The 24,101-nt window shown below is 40.9% G+C and overlaps 1 protein-coding gene and 1 long non-coding RNA gene across 4 annotated transcripts in view; one reads left to right on the top strand and one right to left on the bottom strand.

Annotated features, from left to right (window-relative positions):
• Positions 1-6,162: 6,162 nt before the first annotated feature.
• Positions 6,163-24,101, bottom strand: part of LOC122550606 (uncharacterized) — a 65,245-nt gene continuing 47,306 nt past the window's right edge. Inside the window, exons 1-3 of one of the 2 annotated variants that reach the window (XR_006311894.2) lie at positions 22,402-22,736; positions 9,540-11,590; positions 6,163-7,876 (exon numbers count right to left, since the gene is read on the bottom strand). This is a non-coding gene — a long non-coding RNA (uncharacterized LOC122550606). Of the gene's footprint in view, positions 7,877-9,539; positions 11,591-22,401; positions 22,737-24,101 lie in introns of those variants that run through there. The other variant, XR_015757423.1, reaches the window with a different exon arrangement.
• eed (embryonic ectoderm development) overlaps positions 22,795-24,101 on the top strand; it is a 41,539-nt gene continuing 40,232 nt past the window's right edge. For both annotated transcript variants that reach the window (XM_043691574.2, XM_043691573.2), the window contains exon 1: positions 22,795-22,923. In XM_043691574.2, coding sequence (XP_043547509.1) covers positions 22,831-22,923 — 93 coding nt within the window. In that variant the 5' untranslated portion in view covers positions 22,795-22,830. The remainder of the gene's footprint in view (positions 22,924-24,101) is intronic.

Here is a 24,101-nt window from a genome sequence, read left to right as displayed (position 1 = left end):
CAGGATGATGTGTCGCCTGTGGAGCAGAATCAATTCCCACAATGTCAGCTGTCTGTATCTGGATATCAAAAATGTGAGGTTGGATGGTAGATGTCATTTTGGACACCTCCCTCCCTTGCCTGGACCTCTCCATCTCCAGCAATTGACTCAACACAGACATCTACTTCAAACCCACTGACTCCCACAGCTACCTGGATTGCACCTCCTCCCACTTCCCCCCTCCTGTAAAAATACAATCCTTTACTCCCAATTCCTCCATCTTCGTTGCATCTGTTCCCAGGAGGAGCAATTCCACTCCAGAACATCCCAGTTGGCCTGCTATTTGAAGGGCCACAATTTTCCCACCCACGTGATCAACAATGCCCTCCAGCACATCTCCTCCACTTCCCGCACTTCCTCCCTTGAACCCCACCTCTCCAACCGCAACAAGGATAGACACCCCACCTTGGTCCTCACCTTATACCCCACTAATCTTCGAATACAGTGCATTATCCTCCACCATTTCCCCAATCTATAATCAGACCCCACCACCAGAGATATATTTCCCTCCCCACCCTTATCTGCATTCTGCAGAGACCATTCCCTCCACAACCCCCTTGTTAGGTCCACACCCCACCAACCCATCCTCCACTCCCAGCATCTTCCCTTGCCACTGCAAGAGGTGTAAAACCTGTACCACACCTCCCCCCTCATCTCCATCCAAGGCCCCAAAGGATTCTTCCATAATCGACAGAGCTTTTCCTGCACATCCAAACACCTCATCTATTGTGTCCGTTGCTCTCAATGAGGTCTCCTCTACATTGGGGAGACAAGATACTCACAGAATGTTTCAGGGAACATCTCTGGGACCCATGTACCAAACAGCCCCACCATCCTGTGACCGATCACTTCAATTCCCCCTTCCATTCTGCCAAAGACATGCAAGTCCTTGCCTCCTCCACCACCAAATCCAAGCCACCCGACGCTAGAGGAAGAACACCTCATCTTCCGCCTTGGGACCCTCCAACCACACAGATTAATGTCGACTTTAATAGTTTTCACATCTCGCCTCAGCTCACCTCATCCCATATCCAACCTTCCAACTCGGCATTGCCCTCTTGAACTGTCCTACCTGTCCATCTTCATTCCCACCTATCCACTCCACCCTTCTCCACCTCATCACCATCACCCCCCACCTGCATCCATCTATCGCCTTCCCAGTCATCTTCCCCACAGCCCCCCAACACCGCTCTCCTATTTATCTCTCAGCCCGCTAACCCCCACATTTCTGATGAAGGGCTTATGCCCAAAAAGTCGATTCTCCTGTTCCTCGGATGCTGCCTGACCTGCTGTGCTTTTCCAGCACCACACTTTTCGACTCTGATCTCCAGCATCTGCAGTCCTCACTTTCTCTCAAGATGTCCATATCTGCATGCTAAAAGTCAGGAATCTCATGACCATTGTTTGAGCTTTCATTCTAGCACCAATACATTGTGAGGATTCCACCTGCCTGTACTAGAAGCTGAGGCTGCAGCCAGCTGATACACTATCATAGCTCAACTAGACAGTGGTGGTCAGGCAGGGGCCATCACTTCCTAAGGAAAAGATGGATGATAAGCCATGCATTGTGCCCTTGGCCACAATGGAACTGGATTCCTCCACACTACCAGTCACTGAAGCTGCAGGAGGCAGACTGGCCAATTCAGCATTTTTCCCATCATCATTAGTATTTTTTTGTAGTATACTCCAGTGATATATTCAAAGTATTGCTTAAAAAACAATCTCACATTTCTTCAAAAACAAATCCACAAAAATTATTAAATATGAAGCCTACATAATAATAGAACCTCAGATCAGGAGCTGGATGACATGATGTAGTAACACAAATCCTGTAAAGATTTGAAGGTGATATGGAAGGAGGGGAGCCACTACAACAGAAATGGAAGTAGCAGAGAGAGGAGGTCCAGAGAGTTTTGGGGTTGCAGGAGACAGTATAGGCAGAGCTTCCTTTTTCTAGAGCTCTCAGAAGAGTATTGCTTCCAGAGGCTGAGATTCTCGCTTCTGGTAATCCAGACATCTGCAGACACCTAGAAGGGGCCTTGGATGGAGATGAGGAGGGGAGGTGTGGTACAGGTTTTACACCTCTTGCGGTGGCAAGGGAAGATGCTGGGAAATGGGCCTGGATTTGGTTTTAATTGTGGTGGATTCTCATTGCTGCTTGTGTTATTTAACTACTTTCAGGCACTTACTTGGCCCACACAAGTCCCCTATGTAATCAAGCCCCCAGTTGGGCATAAATTCCACATTTCTATAGGTCACCAGAGAGAGGAGAAGAGTAATCTGAGGAAAGTCAAAAGGATGGCTTTCTATGGACCGCTCCTTTCTAATAATGAGTCCCTCAATTGAGCATTGAATACTTGACAATCCATCATCCCAATTGTGATGATGCTCCTTTAAAGGTTTTGTTGCCTTTGTTTTTCCAGAGAGGTCATAATAGCAGTGGTTCCGAACAGTCTGGCTTGGTTGGGTTTTAGGGTCAATTTGATTATAGCTAACAGATACTGCCTCAGGCAAAAAGCTTTCAAGTTTAGAAAAAACATGTACAATGAAAGAGCTTTGGCCAGTTCTCTCAGCTCATTTTTCTTTAGTTTGATTTGGCTTGTTTGGTAGTCCAGCTATTCACTGAAAATAATCAGGCAGTTTTGAGGCTGCTGATCCAAGAAACAGCTACATGGAAGAGGGTGTTCCATGCTGCCATCTCTCTCTGTCCTGTAACAGCCTGTGTTTGATTTTGCCTTTTGTGCCAAAAGGTGTTTATGGGAAGTGATGCAAGTAATGGGAACAACATCATTAAATTGGTACAATCTGTTGGGTTTCTGCATAGGTTAAGTCATTCTGTATTCTGTTCTCTTTTGTTTATGTTTCTTTCCGGAATCTTGTATATCGATTCTGTTCTTTTAAAAACTAAGTAGTTTGACCAGCCATTTCCCTCCTGGAATATCCACATTACACCCACTTAAAACAAGTAGCAAAGTTAGAATCTGGGCTACTTTCTTGAAATATTTTGAGGGGGTCTGGCCTGGTCTATAACGTTACCTTGAGAAACTGTAATTCCAACCGGCTTCTGCTGGTTGGCTTTCAGAAGGCACTGGAGAGCTGTACAAGTTCCATGAAATTTCTGAATCACCACCAATAATCTTTACTCCAGGTGAGCAGAATTTCCACCTCCGACCCTTGTCGACCACAACTTAATCGGAAGTATTTTTCCAAATGCTCTCACCTGATTGTGTTCTCCACAACCCCTTTCCTTTTGCCAGACCAGTGGCAACACATTAACAGTGGCTGTGAAATTAACCAGAGCCTTCAACTATTTTGTCTCCATATCCTTCCAGGGCACTGCCAGAGATATAGCTGAGTATCACAGTCAACAAGACTCAAAATCACAAGATATATGTTGACTGTTCATTTGTCAATTTCCTCATTGATTACCCCTCAGACTGTACAGGCACAGTCTCTGGCTGCCTACTCACAGGTGCAGGTTCTCTTCAACTACACATGTGGCAGTCTTTCTACCATTATTTTAAATCTATTTCCCTCATTGACCTTTCTGCCAAGGTAAGTAAGTTCTTCCCATCTAGTCCATCCAGAACCAAAACAATCTTATACATCTCAACAAAACTCTCCTCTGCTTTTTCTATTCCAAGGATAACAACTCAGCCTATTAAATCTTTCCGAAAGCTGCGTTATTCCAATATTTTGATAAATCTCCTCTGTATATGCCTTAGTGAAATAACATTTTTTCTGTAATTAAGTGACTAGAATTATACAAAGTATTCAACTTGTGATCTTATTATTTATACAGTTCCAGCATAACCTCCCTGGTCTTATATTTTATCCCTTGGCTAATAAAGGAGAGGATTGCATATGGCTTCTTAATTACCTTATCACTGATCTGTAGACAATTATTATACAATCCCTTGCTTCTTCTCTATCTCACAGTATTCTCCAATAAATGATGTATTCCTTTGCTTTGTTTGATCTCCCAAATGAATAAACTCACACTTGATGTGCATTCCATTTGTCAATTTTCTGTTGTCTAGACCAGTCCATTGATATCTTCGTACAGTCTACAGCTACGTTGCTCTCTATCAAACATGTTTGTGTTTTCTGCAAACATATTCATCATGCCTTTTACATTGACATCTAGATCATTACTATAAACCACGAAAACAGGGGACTCGTACTGAACTGTTCAGAACAGTTGCACAAACACCTGTTAACAATTACCCTTTGTTTCCTGCCACTGAGTGAATTTTGTAACCCGTTTGCTACATTTTGCTAGATCCCATGGGCTTTTCTTTCACTAATCTGCCATGTGGGACCTTATTAAAACCCTTACTAATAATCCAATTGTCATTTGGAAGAATATGGGTGAATAAATAACAACAAGGTGGACATTCTTAGTAAATTTAGTCTGACACGCTTGTTTGTATTCTTTGAAGATTCAACAAATGAGGACAGTGCAGTTGATGTTCTGTAATAACATTCAGAATGTTTTTAATAAAACATTATAAAATTCTCAAAATTAAAACCCACAGGATTAAAGGGACAGTGGTTGCTTGAATTAAAAAGTAGGCTCCAACAAAGTGGTTAACATTATTTATCACTTTGGAAGGAGGTGTACAGTAGTGTCACTTGACAGCTGGAATAAAGGTCAACTCTTACTGATATTTATCAATAACCCAGTCTTGGGTGTAGAGCCTTAATTTCAAAGTTTACAGTTAATCCAAAGAATTGGGAATGTAGTAAGCTGTTAGGAAGATAATAACAGGTTTCAGGAAGACAGACAGGTTAGTGAAACAGCCAAATAAATGGGAAGTCTGACTTAATACATAGGAGAGGAAATGAGATAAGGCAGCATAAATTAATTGGTGCCATTATAATTGGATGAAGAGACCTGAAGAATCACAAAAAGAAAAAAATCAAAAGTGGCAGGAGAATTGTTAAGATTATTAAAGCATAAATGATGTTTGTTTCATTAGTAGAGGCACAGAATTCAAAAACACAGAACCTTTGTAAATTACCAAACTGCAGTAGTATCCAATTCTCTGCTCCATACTTTGGGAAGGATGTAAAAGTTTTAGAAAGGTGCCTAAGAGATTAATCAGAATCTTACCAAGGATGAGAGCCTTCAGTTATGTGCAGATGAAGTAATTCCACAGAGGCTGGTATCCCGTCTCCAAGTCAACATTTCTTTTACTTGTGAACAATTCTTGACTTTTGTATTGCATCATTCAGAGTCAGGTACCTGGATGTCAGTATCTCTGACACTCACTCTTTTTAATGTCAGTCAGGGCTCCCTGATTGGACCAGATTAACAGCACCAATCAAGGAACTCATATTCTATGAGGTCCAGTTTGCTCACCTCATTACAATCACTATGCAGAGATTAGAGATGCTAAGTTTTTTATCTGTTGACCCAAGGAGGTTAAGGACACATTTAATGGCGATGTTTAAAATTGTGAACATTGTAAGATATGGGTAAACTATATTCACTGGCAGGGGGTTAATAACCAGAGATCACATATAAGGCAAAAATATTTGGGGGAAAAGAGATAACACAGGATGCAGGGGAATAGGACTAATTTGACAGCCTGTTAAACAGTATTTTCTCATATACAATGTGTCTGAAATAACTCCACAGAGGCAGGTATCCCATCACTAAGTCACCCTTTATTTACACGTGGAGGTCCTTGACACTGATCTAGCTTACTCAGACTCAGCTCTCAAAGTGAATAGAATCTCTGATACTTCTGTTTGGTGGTGTGATGAAATCAGAAGTGAGGAGCGGGATTAGATCATTTGCTTCTCTAGTCTGTTTGGACACTTATTTGCTCATGGTTGATTTATATATGAACTTAATTTACTCAGCTCTTGATTACATCATCCAATAAAAATCTTCCAAGAAAATTTCAATCCATCTTTTGGGGGGAAGAGTGTTTCAGATTCCCATTACATTTTGTGCTTCTTGATATTTTGAAGTCTATTATTTATGGACTAGGCCAGATCACTCAAAACATTCTTAAGCAGGCAGCCCAGACCGTAACTTTGCTATTTGTTTCGGTAAGTGTACAGTGAAAATTACCCGGAGTAAGATTACCCGGGTTGACTACCAAGTTTTAAAACAGACAAAAATTTATTCACAAAATTGCAGAATGAAACACAAAGAACAGAATATAAAATACACACAGAATTCAGTCTATCCAAACTATACTTAATTATGGTGTTCTTAAAAATACGTGCAACAGTCCCAATAAACAAACTCCTTAAACACAGAGCAAAAATGAAACAAAGGCTTGCACGTTAAAGTTAGAAGGGCAGAAGGAGAGAGAGTCGAGCAGCCTGTTTCCACACGGCCCACTGCTGAACTGAACTAAAACAAGACTTCAGCTTTTAGGACTGACCACTCCCCTTTCCTTATACAGGCCACTTCTAAAATATAAAAGCTTTGGCCTGAAGTCTCATCTGTTTACATGTAAACAAAAGGCCTCTCAATAAACCCTTTCATCTCTGTACCAAACCAATTGTTTTGGAGCCCTGTTTTACGACCCCTCTCAAAAAAACCAAGGACACAGTATCCTTGAGAAAAAGAACAGCTTTTAAATAAAAGGACCAGCTTTGTGACAATTATAAATACTTAATGTCAAATGTAATTTGACAAACTCCTGGAAAGTTAATGATTTTTATTTCCATTTACAAAATGTGCAAAATTGATCATTTTATTTGGTTCAATGGCCATTGCATGATTCTACTTTATGAATTAGGCCATCAACTTAATGCAATACAATAGTCTTGTGTTGTCAGATTTTTTTCAAGCAAAACATAAAAACAAGTGCCTATCTCCCAGTACAGGTTCACGTAAACAAAATTAATACCACCATTTGCAGAAGAACATGGAGTTCTTCAGTGTCCCAGCCAACATTTCCTCCTAATCATGAACTGTTCATTATTTGTGATATCTGACAGTGCATTTGCTTGCTTGTCATGTTTGCCTAAACATAAATGGTAAAAATAATAAACGTTGTTCATGAAATGCTCTAAGGTGCCCTAAGGACTGCCTAAGGAATATCAAATCTTTATTTTGCTATTTTCTCTTTGCTGTAGATGAAATTAAGGTTATTGGATGTCCTTCATTGTATGAATACCAATCTCAATACTCAATAGGCCACGAAAGACTTTATTAAGTCCTGAGGTTATAAATGGCTCTATAAACATGCAATTTCTTACTTTAATAATGTCGAATTTTGCATTCATTATGACACAACCATGGCCATGCCATGTAACAGCTTCCTTATATTTTAGCCCAAGTTAATTTTCAGTGGCTGAACTCAACTGAAACAGAATTAGATTACAAGAGTTAGGTTTTATTGTCAAGTGTACTCAAGTCCAGGGATGCAAGAGTACTGTGAAAAGTCTACAATGCCACCATTCATATCTCCACCTTGGGTACAAGGTACCTCAGTACAAAACCTTTGGTAAAATGTAGAAAAATAAAGAAGTTAAAAGTTCAACATTACAGTTCTTATCAGTACAAAGTAGTAGATAAGAAATAAAGTTTAAGTTCCAAATTACAGTCCTTCTTTTGCCATGGCCCTGCAGTCACTCCATGCTGGGCTTTCCCCATGAGGGCTCGACCTCTCCCCCGTACCGGGGTCTCTCTCTCCATCCTCAAGCCTCTGCACTACTGTCTTGCCGCTAATCATCATCCACTCTCTCCCATGCTGGGCTCGATCTCTCGAAGGGCCTAATGTTATTCAGAACTTTATTGGCTGTTATTAAACTGCTGATCTGTTTTACAGTGCTGGTACAAATGCAACATGTTGGGAATGCTGGAAATCTGAAATAAAAGCAAAAAATGTTGAATTCAGCATCCATAGTGAGAGAATGTGGGGAATATGAATGCCCAGAGCAAATGGATAAGGAGTGAAAGCAGGGCGAAAACTTGCAATTTTTAGGGGGAACACAACCCAGCTCCAACATGTCCATTTTCTGGTTTAATAGTGGTGTACTTAAATGTTGGAGAGAAATCTACACACTGAAGTTGAAGATTTAACAACAGAATGTGGGCATGCGGACACATATTGGTGAAACAAATGTATTTAAGTAGCATTAATGAGTTTTTAAAAAATTCTTTTAAAGTTGGCTGCAAATTTAACTTGAGAAGTATGGGCTTCCTGGGGCTTTGGAAAGATTTGAGCTTGAGTTTGTGTGACAGTTCAGGTGTGTATTTAAATTTGTTGTTGTCCTTTCTGTATTGCAGCTGGTGTCTTAGTTCCCTCTGGCAGTTGTTTGGCTGTGGGTGTTTGCTTGAAAACAACCTTCTGTCGATGTGTGAAAATTTTGAATTGACAAGATCAGGACGGAAAGTACTTTGGATGTATTTGACAGTATATCAAAAAAAGGAAGACCATGGTTATGGTTACGAGAACATTAAAATCCTGCTATAACTTTACTGGGCACTGCTGAGATTGCAGCTGGAGCACTGCATCCTGTTTCCGTACCAATTTTTAAAGCAACATCATGAATATGCAGTTATAATACTACATATTTTATGAAGAAAGCTAATCTGTCCTTAAAATTGTCACAAAGAGCCTTGTAAAATGGCTCTCAGTATCCACATGACTTCCCTTCTGAATTCACCTGCAGCCAAAAGCAGACAATCAGACTGTGTTATCTTAAGAGTTAATCACAAAAGGTTATTAAATAATTCAAGAATTCCAGGATGGCCCACTGAACTGATGAAAGATGTGAAGAATCAAATGCTTCTGTTGTGTTAAACGGGAGATGGGAAGAAATTCTAGCCTAATTGACTTGCTTTATCGAACAATGATTCAGCAAAATTAATATTTGTAGTCATTTTGTTTTATTGTGCTTAATAGAATGGAAACAGCCTTTTTGAGGAAAATCATGTGAACCCCATGAAAGGGACTTTCTGAACCAGCCACAGTTTCTCACAGGGAGACAGAGGGAGGTACACAGGACTAGGGTTACCAGCAGTTAGAGTGTGCAATGCCAGGAAAGCAAAACAAAAGAGCTTTCAAGCTCTTTCTGGAACTATTCTGCTCATCCTTCTGTGAAGCAATCTCTGACTATTCAACTACAGAAGCCATCACATGAATACAACTCCACAATGGAAGGCATTGCCAGGCAGGCCTGCAAAAATATTAAGACTGATGTTATTTTCAACTTCAGTGAGAACTTTTATCCTTTTTTACTTTAAATTCTAATGACTGTATTCTAACATCACTTTTTTTACATAAATAACTCTCAGTAACAATTGCATAACAAACTCATCTGGTTTAAAGCATAAAGCTTTGTTGCTTTTTTTAAAATTTGAAACACTGGTAAACAAGAAAGGTGTACATACAAACTTATGCAGTGGTAGCAAGGTGGCAGCAGTATCACAATGCAGCATGCAGGATTCTCAACCAGGAGCTTAGAGCTTGTCTATTACATCCGCTTTACTTTTTTTAACATTTCCATTTATTATGAAACCTTACCTTCTTTTAGTGATTTCAGCGGAAGGTATGTTCTCCCAGCCCAGGCCCAGTGACACGATGGCTTCCAATGGCCTGGATTGGTGGTATAGGGCTGGCTTTGGCGGGGGACGGTCTCCAAGAGTGACGGTCTCCTGGCATGGCAGTCTTGACCAGGAATGGCATTCTTGTCCCGGCGTGCATTCCACGTCCTGTTACGGAGGTCTTCTTGGATGGTTTCTGGACATTCCAGCAGCCTGATGTGAAGGTCCAGTCCCACATGGAGGTCTCATCCTCGCTTCAGAAACAGGGTCTGGGTATTTCAATGGCCCACTGTGGAAGTCTAGTCCTCGAACGGAGGTCTCGTCTCAGCTTGGTGGGGCAGTCTTGGCCTGGTGTGGCGGTCTCAGCCTGGTTTTCCAGCTACCCCAAACCCAAAGGCAATAAATGAACCATGATGAACTTTTACTTTTCTTCTTCTTATTTATGACTTCATTAATTTAGGCACTGATATGGCAATTTATAAAACTTCTGACTTTTTTTTGTAAAAATACACGTGACAATAAATTACTATGTCAATCTATTCTGTAAAAATTCTTAGTTCATGGACTACTCAGAGGGAATGCCTGGTACATGTTGTGACAAGTGACTTAACTGCACTGTAAACATTTAGAAGAAGTTTGATTCCTGATGAGGAACTTGCTTATGAGGAAAGGCTTGTTTGCCTTCATTAAGGGTTAGTGGAGGTTCTATTGAAATACAAGATCCTAAGATGTTTACAAGGTAGGTGATGAAATGATGATGAATTTCACCCTTCATGGTGAAATCTAGACACTATTTCAAAATAAGTTGTATTCCATTTAAGATGAAGATGAAGATGATTTTCTTGTCTGGAATTCTCTATCTTCAATCAGATTTCAGATTTGCAGTCCTATTAGATGCTATGATGTATGTTTGTGGAAATTTGAACAACTAACCAGGGAAGTAGGCTCTACAAATATCCCCATTATTAATGATGGAGCAACCCAATATATCATCTCAAAAAGACTAAAGAACTGCAACTATCTTCAGCCGGAAGTGCTAAGTGGATGATTTAATTTATCCTTCTCTTATGTCCCCAGCATCATAGACGTTTGCTCTCATCCAAATTTTTTTTTGTTTATTATTCACTCCTGGGATATGGATATCACTGGCAGGGCCACCATTTATTTCCCAACCCTAATTGTTCTTACAAAGCTGACGATAAACTGTTTTCTTAACCACTGCACTTCATTTATTATAGGTACAATGCTGCTAGGGAGGGAGTTCCAGGATTTTGTTTCAATGACAGTTAAGGAATAGTGATATATTTCCATGTCAGGATGGTAAGTGACTTGGAGAACAACTTCTGAGTGTTCCCATCTATCTATTGCTCTTTTCCTTTGAGATAGTAGTGGTCATGGGTTTGGAAGATGCTGATGGGTTTACTGTATTTTTGCAGTGCATCTTTTAATTGATATACAGTGCACACAGTTGCTACTGTGAAGGCAGGTGGTGAAGTTTGTAAATGTTTGTTGTGGACGCAGTATCATTTAAATTGACTATTTTGTCCTGGATGGTGCAAAGCTTCTTGAGTGTTGTTGGAACTACACTCATCCAGGAAAGTGAACAGCATTCCTTTGCATTCGTAACTCATCCCTTGTAGCAAGATGGACAGTCTTTGAGAATTCAGGAGTTGAGTTAATTGCTAAAGGATTCCTAGCCTCCAACATGCTCTTGTAACCAGAGTATTTATATGGCTAGTCCAGTTCAGGATCTGGTCAATAGTAACTCCCAAGATGCTAATAGTGGGGGATTCAGTGATAGTAATGCCATTAAAAGTCAAAGCGTGATGGTTAACTTCTCTCTTGTTGGAGGTGATCATTGCCAAAGATCTGCATGGCGTCGATGTTGCTTGGCACTTGTCAGCCCAAACACAGCAAACATAATGTGAAAAACAATTTTTTCATTCATGTAGTTCAAGTCTGGAATTCATCGACTGGAAATGTAGTGGAGGCTGACACGCTTGGGCATTCAAGAGGGCATTGGGTGGCTACCTTAACAGAAAAAATGCAAAATGTTATGGAAAAATTGCAGGGGAATGTACGAAGTCATAATGCTCTTTGAAGGTTGATGCAAATATGACAGATCAAATACCCTCCTTCTGCACTGTAACAATTCTGATTCTGTGATTTCTTCAAATCCCTCTCTGTAATATCAAGAATGGTGATACAATCATAAATGTGTTGTCGACAGTGCTATCATGCAGCATTGGCTAAGCAAAAACTTGCTCAATGATGCACATTTTAGATTCCACCAGGACCTTGAAGGATAGTCCTGACTGATGATTGACCAGATTAAACTTGCGCCCACACCTCCCCCCTTACTTCCCTCCAAGGCCCCAAGAGACACTTCCATATCCGCCACAAATTCACCTGCACCTCCACACACATCATCTATTGCATCCGCTGCACCCGATGTGGCCTCCTCTATATTGGGGAGACAGGCCGCCTACTTGCGGAACGTTTCAGAGAACACCTCTGGGACACTCGGACCAACCAACCCAACCACCCCGTAGCCCAACACTTTAACTCCCCCTCCCACTCCACCAAGGACATGCAGGTCCTTGGACTCCTCCATCGCCAGACCATGGCAACACAACGGTTGGAGGAAGAACGCCTCATCTTCTGCCTGGGAACCCTCCAACCACAAGGGATGAACTCAGATTTCTCCAGTTTCCTCATTTCCCCTCCCCCCACCTTGTCTCAGTCAAATCCCTCGAACTCAGCACCGCCTTCCTAACCTGCAATCATCTTCCTGACCTCTCTGCCCCCACCCCACTCCGGCCTTTCACCCTCACCTTGACCTCCCTCCACCTCTCGCATTTCCAAAGCCCCTCCCCCAAGTCCCTCCTCCCTACCTTTTATCTTAGCCTGCTGGACACACTTTCCTCATTCCTGAAGAAGAGCTTATGCCCGAAACGTCGATTCTCCTGTTCCTTGGATGCTGCCTGACCTGCTGCGCTTTTCTAGCAACACATTTTCAGCTGATGATTGACCAGACCCCTGACCGAACTCTGTGCAGTTCTCCAACTGACTTAGCTCTACTCCCCAAATTGGTTGCCCTAGCACTGCAGGTCTGACCATGGTCCAAACTCTGTGCTGGACTGGAACTCCTGACCCAGACTATTTCAAGCTGTCGATTGATCCTGTCCAAACCCTGGGTCGGAGAAAAGACAATGCCCTTGACCGGCTGTAGTTGCACTCTTGACTAACAGCAGTTCCTCTTGAATTTGACTGAAGACTGATCCATTTTGAGATATGATCATGAGGTTGAAGACATTCAGTATCTTAGCCACACAGGCTGCAAGCAGATGCTGTCGGTGTGACATTTACATGGTACAGTGCTGAACACCAACACCTTTGATTAATCACTGCCGGCAACCACGACAAGCTTGTTATCTTTTTGTTACCATCACTAGCTCTACTATTATCAACATCCTGGGGGTTGCCATCGACCAGAAACTGAACTGAAATATCTACAATAGCTGCAGGAGCAGCTCAGAGGCTGGAATACTGCAGTGAATACTTCCCTCCTTACTCCCTAAGCTTGCATCCCACCTACAAGGCACAAGTCAGGAGTGTGATGAATTATTCTTCACTTGCCTAAATGAGTGCAGCTCCAACAACACTCAAAATGTTTTGACACCATATCGGACAAAGCATCCCACTTGAATAACACTACATTCAATCACTCCTGAATACTAGCTAATGCCAACCTCCACGCACGAAGATGGTCACTGTTCATGGAACGTGCCCTGAAGTGTTAGGAAAGTTAACCAAGATGAAGGTCTGGAGGGCCAAAAAAATTGTCACTGTATAATTTCTCTCTACTGCCTGTTAAAATTGCAACCCACATAGACATGAGGTGAGGATTATTTAATAATAAGATGTTAATGCAATATACCTCTCAACCCTCCTAGCAACATTATTGTCTTGCAGTTAAAACCTTGTGTGGAAAAACAGACTTTTTTTCCAAATGTGAGCATCTCATTTTTTGAACATCATCATATTTCACCAACTGATCCATCATTGTCCAGGAGATAGGAAAAATCCTTCTTTTGTAACTGTCTTTTCTGTTTCGATAAAAGGATAGCAAGCCAAACCAAATCAGCCTCACTATACTGGACTCGCAACATGGTGAAATTAAAACATTCAATGACCCTCCAAACTTCCCAATTATTATGAACCAGAGTTTGTGAATACCAGATCTTAGACACAAAGTTTATAACTTAAACAAAATTAAGAATTTATCGTTTAGAATGGAGCTTTAGTAGAACACGGATAAATAACAAGGTAATAAAAGTAACATCTACAATCTAAAGCCCAATCTTCTTTGCTCATAACCCCTTTTCGCGTACAGTTGGACAGAAGCAGGTAAAGGATAAATTAAAACAGAAAATAAAAGATTTGTAATTTTCCAGTTTACTAAACAGTTTCCAATGATAGAAGGCTTTCAGGAAATTTTTGTGCAATGTTATTCAGCCAAGTAGAAATGTAGATTTTGCTTAAATTTCAAAGTCACCGGTTAATGCAGTTTCAGCAACTTCTAGAAATATTTACTTATTTTTTATGGACTGGAATTATTTTCTCAGAACCTTCAACAATTAGATAACTCGACAGACACGAGAGAGGAACCAGGGAGAGAGAAAAACCAAGCAGCTTCATTTCCAAAGTTCCAAAAATCATATTGTCTCCTGCCAAAACCCAGTCAGAACAGGCTCTCTCTTGATTGGCCAATTCACCATCCAAACAGCTGCCCTCTTTGAACATAGTAACAGCTCTGCGTTGATTAGTCTGCAGTGATTTTAGATAGTAGTTAAGTTGCATTGTCTTTCTGGGACAGTTCCCAGCAGAAAACATTTGTCTTTATTCTCTTCTCTTTTAAAACAAGCTGTTGTTCAAGTTGAATTTTTAACTTCAAGTAATAGTTCCAAACTAAAAGATGAGAAAAATAAAAGAAAAATGTGATGGTCACTTCACTTCCCTAAAGTGATCAAAGTGTTGTAAAAACTGCCAGTTCTGCCTTTCATTTTGACTAGCATTGAGAGAGAAGAGTTTGCAGCCATTATATTTTGGAGCTGTGACTGTTGTTTCTTGGTCACTTTTATGACGAAGCTGCTCCTTCAACAAGGTTATATTATCCATGGCTTTTTTTAAAGAGAGGTTATAAAAGACACAGACTCCAGAAAGTCTATGTTTTAGGGCCATTTTCATTAAAGCTAACATATACTGCCTCAGGCAACAGGCTTTCAGATTTTTGGAAAAAAACACTTGTACAATGAAAGGGGAGTGGCCAGTCCACCCAGCTCAGCTTTTCTCTAGTTTGGTTTGGTTTTTAGCAGTAGTATTTGGAAACTGCCAGACCCAAAGAGGCAAGTCCAAGCTGGTACTCTCTCTCTGACCTCTCTCCTGTAAGACCTCCTGTTTGATTTTTACTTTTGTGCCAAGGAGTGTTGGTGGGGATTGTTGCAAATATTGGGAACAGCATTATTAAGTTAGGATAATCTTTTGGATTTGCAGATAGGTGAAGTTATTCTGTATTCTATTCTCTTTTGTTGTGTTTCATTTGGTAATCTTGTAAATAAATTCTGTTTTTTAAAAATGAAGTGGTTTGACCAGCGACATCACTCCTGGAATGTCTGCTATACACCTGCTTAAAACAACTAGCAAAGTTAGGGTCTGGGCTACCTTCTTGAAATGTTTTGAGGGGTCTGGCCTGGCCCATAATAGACTGGGGGCTCTTTGCAGGCTTTGTTCTATCGTTCCAATCTGGGATTAGGGTTGGTGGACTCAAAGGTAGCAAGTGGTAGGTCTTTTGTTAGCTAAAATGCAATTGAAAATTAAACAGTTGTTTGAGTTATAGGCAAAAGACAAGGAATTACGCTTAAAAGCAGAGGAAAGAGAAAAAGAAAAAGAAATAGAGAGAAGGAGAGAGAGAAGAGAGAGAAAAGAAGAGAGAGGAAAGGAAGAAAGAGAGGGAGTTTGAACTTTAGAAATTAGCACTTAGACAGGAACGTCAGCTTAAAAGATGGAGATGAAGGCTGAAGGTAAGCTTAGTGAAGAAAAGAGTGAGGATGAGCAAACCCATGGTAGCCAAAGGACTGGTGAGAAACTGTTGAGGTATATTCAAGCATTGCCTAAATTTGATTAGAAGGATGTGGAAGCATTTTTCATCTCATTTCAAAAGATGGCCAAAAATATGAAGTGGCCAGTGACCATGTGGGTTTTGTTGAACCAAACAAAACTTGTAGGTAGAGCTTGTGAGGCATTTGCATCACTACCAAAGGAGGTATCTGAGGCATATGAGGAGGTGAAGAAAGCCATCTTAAGTGCTTGTGAGCTTTTGCCAGAAGCCGAGAATCTAAGAAGGTACCCTGGACAAACCTATATTGAGATTGAAAGGATCAAACAAAGTAATTTTGATACGTGGATAAGGGCATTAAAAATAGATCAAACCTATGACGCTCTGAGAGAGACAGCTGTTTTGGAGGAGTTCAAAAAATCACTTCCTGAAGGAGTGAGAACTCATGTGGAAGAGCAAAGTGTTAGAATGGCAAGATTAGCAGCTGAAGTGGCTGATGATTATGAGTTGGTCCATAAATCAAAGTTTGGCTTCCAAACTGTGAGAGATAGAAATTGGGGAAAAGAGAAATCCTCGCATGGAAAGGGAAAGGTAGATCTTTGTGAAGATCATAAGGATAACATACCACAGGGTAAAAAGGAAACCTTTGAAGGAGACAGAAAAATTAAAAAGCTCTGATGTTTTCACTACAATAAAGTAGGCCACATGAAATCAAGTATTGGTGAAAGTTAGGAAAAGCACTGGGAAGCCAAAAGTAGGAAAACAGGATAAGCATGGGATAAATTTTTTCTGTGTTGCTGGTTTAAGTTAAGCAGATGGGTTTACCTCGTGTTGTAACAGGAGAACTGGACAAACTCTCAGCTCCAGGAATACAATTTGTCCTTGCTAATGATATAGCTGATTCACAGGTAGGAGTGCTGCCTACTGTGTTTGAAATACCAGTGGAAACTCATGCAACTGAGCCAATGAAGGACACATATCTTGGGATTTTTCCTGACTGTGTGGTACCAAGGTCATAAAGTCACCAGTTGGAACACTGAAAGTTGAAGTGGAATTAGCAGAGATCCCGTTTCATCAAATGATTGACACAAATCAGGAGCAGATAGATGGCACAGCAGACATCTTTTAACTCAGATAAATTAACTGACTTACAACAGAAAGATGAAAGTTTAAAGCAATTGTATCAAAAGGCATGCACAGAAAAGAACCTGAATGTATCCATGAATGTTATTACCTTAAAAATGGAGACCAGACTCAGGCAGATGAAATCATCAAGTCGTATTGTCAGTGGGTTGTAGAAAGGAGGTGTTGCGAGTGGCACATGAGCTACAAGTAGGGGGTCATTTAAGAGTAATAAAAACTCAAGCTAAAATACAAAAACATTTTTCCTGGCCTGGACTGCTCAGGGATGTATGACATGTCTGGCAGTTGGAAAATCACAGGCAGTAATAAAACCCGCACCTTTAATACCTATTTCTGCATTGAAGAATCTTAAATAATTGCATAGGACCCCTACTTAAAACAAAACGTGGTAATCATATTTGTTAACAATAATGGATGTGTTGACGAGATTTCCAGAGACTGGTCCATTATGCAAATCACAGCTAAAAGGATTGCTGAGGTAGGTGTTCGACAAGGTTCCCCATAGGAGACTGATTAGCAAGGTTAGATCTCATGGAATACAGGGAGAACTAGCCATTTGGATACAGAACTGGCTCAAAGGTAGAAGACAGAGGGTGGTGGTGGAGGGTCGTTTTTCAGACTGGAGGCCTGTGACCAGTGGAGTGCTACAAGGATTGGTGCTGGGCCCTTTACTTTTTGTCATTTACATAAATGATTTTGCAAGCATAAGACGTACAGTTAGTAAGTTTGCAGATGACACCAAAATTGGAGGTGTAGTGGACAGCGAAGAGGGTTAGCTCAGATTACAACAGGATCTGAACCAGATGGGCCAATGGGCTGAGAAGTGACAGATGGAGTTTAATTCAGATAAATGCGAGGTGCTGCATTTTGGGAAAGCAAATCTTAGCAGGACTTATACACTTAATGGTAAGGTCCTAGGGAGTGTTGCTGAACAAAGAGATCTTGGAGTGCAGGTTCATAGCTCCTTGAAAGTGGAGTCGCAGGTAGATAGGATAGTGAAGAAGGCATTTGGTATGCTTTCCTTTATTGGTCAGGTATTGAGTACAGGAGTTGGGAGGTCATGTTGCGGCTGTACCGTACATTGGTTAGGCCATTGTTGAAATATTGCGTGCAATTCTGGTCTCCTTTCTATCGGAAAGATGTTGTGAAACTTGAAAGGGTTCAGAAAGGATTTACAAGGATGTTGCCAGGGTTGGAGAATCTGAGCTACAGGGAGAGGTTGAACAGGCTGGGCTGTTTTCCCTGGAGCGTCGGAGGCTGAGGGGTGACCTTATAGAAGTTTACAAAATTATGAGGGGCATGGATAGGATAAATACAAAAAGTCTTTTCCCTGGGGTTGGGGAGTCCAGAACTAGAGGGCATAGGTTTAGGGTGAGAGGGGAAAGATATAAAAGAGACCTAAGGGGCAACATTTTCACACAGAGGGTGGTACGTGTTTGGAATGAGCTGCCAGAGGATGTGGTGGAGGCTGGTACAATTGCAACATTTAAGAGGCATTTGGATGGGTATATGAATAGGAAGGGTTTGGAGGGATATGGGCCGGGTGCTGGCAGGTGGGATTAGATTGAGTTGGGATATCTGGTCGGCATGGACGGGTTGGACTGAAGGGTCTGTTTCCATGTTGTACATCTCTATGACTCTAATTACTCAAAATTACCCGATGAAGATAGAATCAGATCAAGGGTCAAACTTCACATCAAAATTATTCAAGGGAGTTATGGATAGCTTCAGTATAAAACAATGCAAATCTACTGTGTACCATCCAGAATTGCAGGGAGTGCTAGAAAGATGGCATCAGACATTAAAGACTATGTTGAGGGCTTATAGTCAAGACAATCCAGATGATTGGGATAAGGAAATTCCATTTGTACTTTTTGCCATCAAAGATGCACCAAATGAATCAACCAAATTCATTCCATTAGAATTAGATTTTGGGCATGAAGTGAGAGGACTGTTAAAATTGATTAAGAAGAAATTGGTAAGTCCGAATTCAGAGACCACATATTTGGACTATATGTTAATTTTTTTGGGAATGATTAAATAGAGTGGGAGAGTCGGCTAGACAGCATTTAAAAGTATCACAGCATATAATGAAACAAGCAGCAGACAAGGAATCAAAAAATTGCAATTTTGCTATTGGGGATAAGGTGTTAGCATACTTCCAGTGATAGGTCAACCTTTAAAAACAAGGTTTAGTGAACCTTATCAAGTCAAAAGGATATTGAGTGAAGTGATATACATAATAAGGACTCCAGACAGAAAGAAATCTCACAGACTGTGTCACATGAATATACTCAAAAGGTATTTTAACAGGGAAGGAAAGCAAGAGGAGAATGTGTTATTGGTTACAACACAGAGGGAAAAACCAAGTTCAGAGGATTCTGAATTGGACATGCCTCAAATTAAATTGGACAATGCGGAAATTATGAAAAATTAGAATAAATTATTGAGTTACCTTCCAGAGGAGAATCAAAAATGACCTTCCAGAGGAGAATCAAAAATCTCCCCATGTGATATTACTATCACATGGAGAGATATGTGGAAATACGTTGGGCAGTACTAACCTAACTTCTCCACAAACTTCAATGGGTTATGATCAGTGTATAAAATTGTCTCAGATACGTTACTGGTAACATAAACATTGAAATGTTGTAATGCAAACACCAAGCTCAAAGTCTCCTTCTCAACCATCAAATGCGTGGGTGGCTTGGTGGCACATTGGTTAGTACTGCTGCCTCACGGCGCCAGAGACCCGGGTTCAATTCCTGCCTCAGGCGACTCTCTGTGTGGAGTTTGCACATTCTACCCATGTCTGCATGGGTTTCCTCCAGGTGCTCCAGTTTCTTCCCGCAATCCAAAAAAAAATGTGCAGGTTAGGTGAATTGGCTAAATTGCCCGTAGTGTTAGGTGAAGGGGTAAATGTAGGGGAATGGCTTTGGGTGGGTTGCGCTTCGGCGGGTCGGTGTGGACTTGTTGGGCCGAAGGGTCTGTTTCCACACTGTAAAGTAGTCTAATCATGCATGATGTAGATATAGGAGATGCTGCTCCAATTAAGCAACATTCTTGTCGGCATAACCCTTTAAAGTTGGCACAGCTAAAAAAGGAGTTTGAACGCATGCTCCAAAAAATCATAATTGAAGTGAGTTACAGTGACTGGAGCTCACCCATAGTAATGGTGCCAAACCCAGATGGTACCCAAAGGTTATGTATGGACTATCGCAAAATCATTGCGATTACAAAGACTTATGCATATCCAATTCCACATTTGGAAGACTGTGTTGAAAAGGCGGGACAATCAACTTATATTTCAAAGTTGGTCTTTTTCAGAGGATACTGGTAGACACGTTTTCGGAAAGAGCGAGGTAATTTCAGCTTCCATAATGCTGACTGGACTGTATCAACTTAAAGTTTGGTATGAAAAATGCGCCAGACACATTTCAGAGACTAACCAATGAGGTCATTGCTGAATTGTGTCATATACATAGATGACCTGCTGGTTTTTAGTCACACATGGAAGGAATATTTGCAATGTTTATCAGACTTGTTTGATCAACTTAGAAGGCAAGCTTGGTGATAAATCTGGCTAAAAGTGAATTTGCCAAAGCCCGAGTCACTTTCCTGGGTCATGTTATTGGACATGAACAAATGACTCCATGGGATGCAAAAACAAAGGTAATTGGGGAGCCATCAACAAAAAGTGCAGTACTACAATTCCTGGGATTGATCAGATTTTATCAAAAACACCAAGTGTTAGCAGTGTGGCTGCTCCACTCACTGAATTGTTAAAGGTTGGCAAGAAGTTTCAGTGGACAGCAGATTGTCAGAAGGCATTTGACAGCCTGAAAGTTGTGTTAACCACTGCCCCAGCATTAGCCACACCTAATTACGCAAAGCCATTCAAGGTGGCTATTGATGCAAATGTTGTGGGTGTTGGTGCTGTGTTCTTGCAAGAAGATGGCGAGAAGACAGAAAGACATATAGGGTATTTCTCCAGGGACTTAAACATTCATCAGCAGAAATATTTGATGGTTGAGAAGGAGACTTTGAGCTTGGTGTTGGCGTTACAACATTTCAATGTTTATGTTACCAGTAACGTATCTGAGACAATTATATACACTGATCATCACCCATTGAAGTTTGTGGAGAAACTTAAGGACAAAAATGTCAGACTATTTAGATTGAGCTTGTTGTTACAGCAGTTCAATTTGCAAATTGTGCATATAGCAGGACGGGAAGACATGATTGTTGACGCATTGTCGCGGCTTGAATGAGAAACAAAAGTGTTCGGTGGCAGGAGTACAACAAACTGAAACAGTATGTAGTTGTGCTTGTTTGCATGTTTATAGTCAATGTAGTGTGTATGTGTGTTGTAGAATATTAACAGTTTAAGATTAAGGATTTTAAAATGAAGCCATCTTTGGATATTGTTGGTTCATCTTTTTAACGGGAGAGGCGTGACAAAGCTGCTCCTTTAACAAGATTATGTTGTCCTTGGTGTTTTTCAGAGAGGTCATAAAAGACACAGACTCTGAAAAGTCTTAAGTTGAAGGATTTTAGGGCCAGTTTGATCAGAACTAACAGATACTGCTTCAGGCAACAGGCTTTCGAGTGTTTTGGCAGAAAAAAAACGCTTGGACAATGCAAGGGGAGTAGCCAGTTCACCCATCTCAGTTTTTCCTCTGGTTTGGTTTGGTTTTTAGCAGTAGTATTTGGAAACTGCTGGACCCAAAGAAGCAGGTCCAAGCTGATAATCTCTCTCTCTGACTTCTCTCCTACAAGACCCTGTGTTTCACATTTCCTTTTGTGCCAATGGGTGTTTATGTGGATTGTTGCAAATATTAGGAACAGCAGCATTAAGTTGGGACAATCTGTTGGGTTTTCAGATAGATTGTTATTCTGTATTCTGTTCTTCTTTGTTTGTGTTTCATTCGGTAATCTTGTAAACAAATTCTGTTCTGTTTAAAACTAAGTGGTTTGATCAGCGACATCTCTCCTGGAATATCTGCTATACACCTGCTTAAAACAACTAGCAAAGTTAGGGTCTGGGCTACCTGTTTTGTGAAATGTTTTGTGGGGTCTGGCCTGGTCCATAACACTTCTAAAAGCTTTCTGCACTCTATTACGTGTCCATCTTTAATTGTGTGTGCTTCCATTTCAACATTAAATATCGCTGCACAGTGACAATGAATTCACAACAACTGAACTTATACCGTGTCTTTATCGAATGGGTAGTAAAATGGAATTTTATGTGAATGCCTCAGAGGTTATTTGACTATCCTAAAGCCAGGTGACATAGTGCGACATAGCACTTTTATCCCAAAGAATGTTAGATTTCTTGGGAGCTGTCATGAAACTTCCATACTAACACAATCCAATATCACAAAGCATTCTGTTCCAGAATATAACTAAAGGTTGGTACGAAATACAAGAAATATTTCCTTCAAAGTTGACACCCCAAAATATTCCAAGTTCTTCTATGAATGTTTCAAAATATTTCAGTGATAAATCCAATAAGTAGCAAAAGATGCATGGTGGAGAATTGTGCATAATGTGGGCCAGCATACGTAGCACTCCTTTATACCTGAATCTTGTTGCTCTGATTTGCTCATTTGTTTGTTGGTTGATTTGTCCTGCATACTCATCCAAGTTGAGTGTATTTCATCACATTCCTGATTTGTATCTTGTAAATGGTAATTAGGTTTTGGGATATCGTGAAGCGAGTCCACTAAACATGAAAACGTTCAGTCCTGGTGAGTGCATGAGCCAAACCAGATTGCACATATTTCGACTGACAAACCAAGAGACCAAAGCACAAGACAGCATCACTTGGACTTTTGACTGCTAGCAGAACTTCGACGAATAGAGATAACATTGCATTTCCAAAAGATCCAGAGAACATCGAAAACCAAACAACACAATAGTCCACTTTCACGTCATCAGATGGGTTCTTTTTGCGACAGTCGGCAGCGCGCGCATGTGACTTTGCGACTTTGCCTCGTTTTTGCGGATCATGTCGGAAAGTACGGCGCGAGGGGACATGCCGAGTAAGAGACAGAAATTGAGCGATGAGAATAGCAATCCGGATGTATCTGGGGATGAAAACGTGAGTATAGTTAAAGGAAAGGTAGCTGCAGTAGTATATCCCTCCTTTCCCGTGTGGCCGTTTTACCGTAATTTCCCCATTGGTCGGGATGCGGAGCAGGCTCCGAGGCGGCGGGAAGAACATGGAGAAGCGGCAATCTTTGCTCGGAGCCACGGCGCTGGCTTTCATCCGATATTGATCAGGCTCAGTCTGGTGTTGGCGATGGGTGATATGGGGGAGGGGGTTAAACCCGGAGTCACAATAGGCTCTGCAGCTGGAGTGGGCATCGCTTCGACATTCTAATAACTTACGAATACTCATTATTAGATAAGTCTCTGAGGATCATGTTCAGTGCAGCGCAATAATTTTTATGTACTATCTTGCATTCTGATTACTGGTGTCATGTTGTGGAGGTGCCCCTATCAGCTGTGATCATGTTGTTTCAGCAAGCGACTGTGACAAGAATTAGCTTGGTCCAACTTGTTGAACTTGGGTTTAACTGCTGCATACGTTTGCTTTGACATGGCTAGATAACCCATAACCTGGGTGATTTTTCATGATGTTAAATTGGAAGTGTGCTGAGCTGTGGAAAATTGATGAATTTAGTTATCGCAATGTGATTTTTCATTGGAGCTAAAATGGGACTAGGGGAGTGACAATATTACTGACGCTAACTCTCATGCTGCGAGTGTCCTACAGCAATACTGCATGATGCTGTCTGGGAAGTGTGTTAAAAATGACATGGGGGCAAGAGGAAGCAGCTGGTTGGATGAGTATCACTTAGAGTTTGTGAAGTGTTGATTTGGGGTTTATAATTTGTAAAGATAATGGAGCAGAGGTCCAAAGCAGAAAGGCCTGAAGAATTATTTTTATTTTAAGGGAAACCTAAAGGTTTAATTGAGAGCATGGAGGTGAGCTCAGGCCTGAGGTTATAATGAGGAACCAAGAGATGGTGGATCAATTAAACACTTAATTTGCTTATGTCTTTACAAAAATTACTAGTAATATCCCAAAAATGTGGAAAACAGGGCCTAGTGAGAGGGACTAATTGAAGGAAATCAGTACTAATAGGTGTTGGAGATATTGCAGAGATTAAAGGTTGTTAAATCCCAGGTCCCAATAATCAACATCCGAGAGTTATAGAGTCATAGAGATGTATAGTACGGAAACAGAACCTTCGATCCACTTGTTCATGCCGA

The sequence above is a fragment of the Chiloscyllium plagiosum genome, unplaced genomic scaffold (assembly GCF_037043375.1).
Source record: "Chiloscyllium plagiosum isolate Xiang-an unplaced genomic scaffold, Cpla_swu_hap1 HiC_scaffold_6, whole genome shotgun sequence".
Lineage (NCBI taxonomy): Eukaryota > Metazoa > Chordata > Chondrichthyes > Orectolobiformes > Hemiscylliidae > Chiloscyllium > Chiloscyllium plagiosum.
Note: the sequence above shows the minus strand (reverse complement) of the source record. Positions and strands in the feature narration are given on the sequence as shown.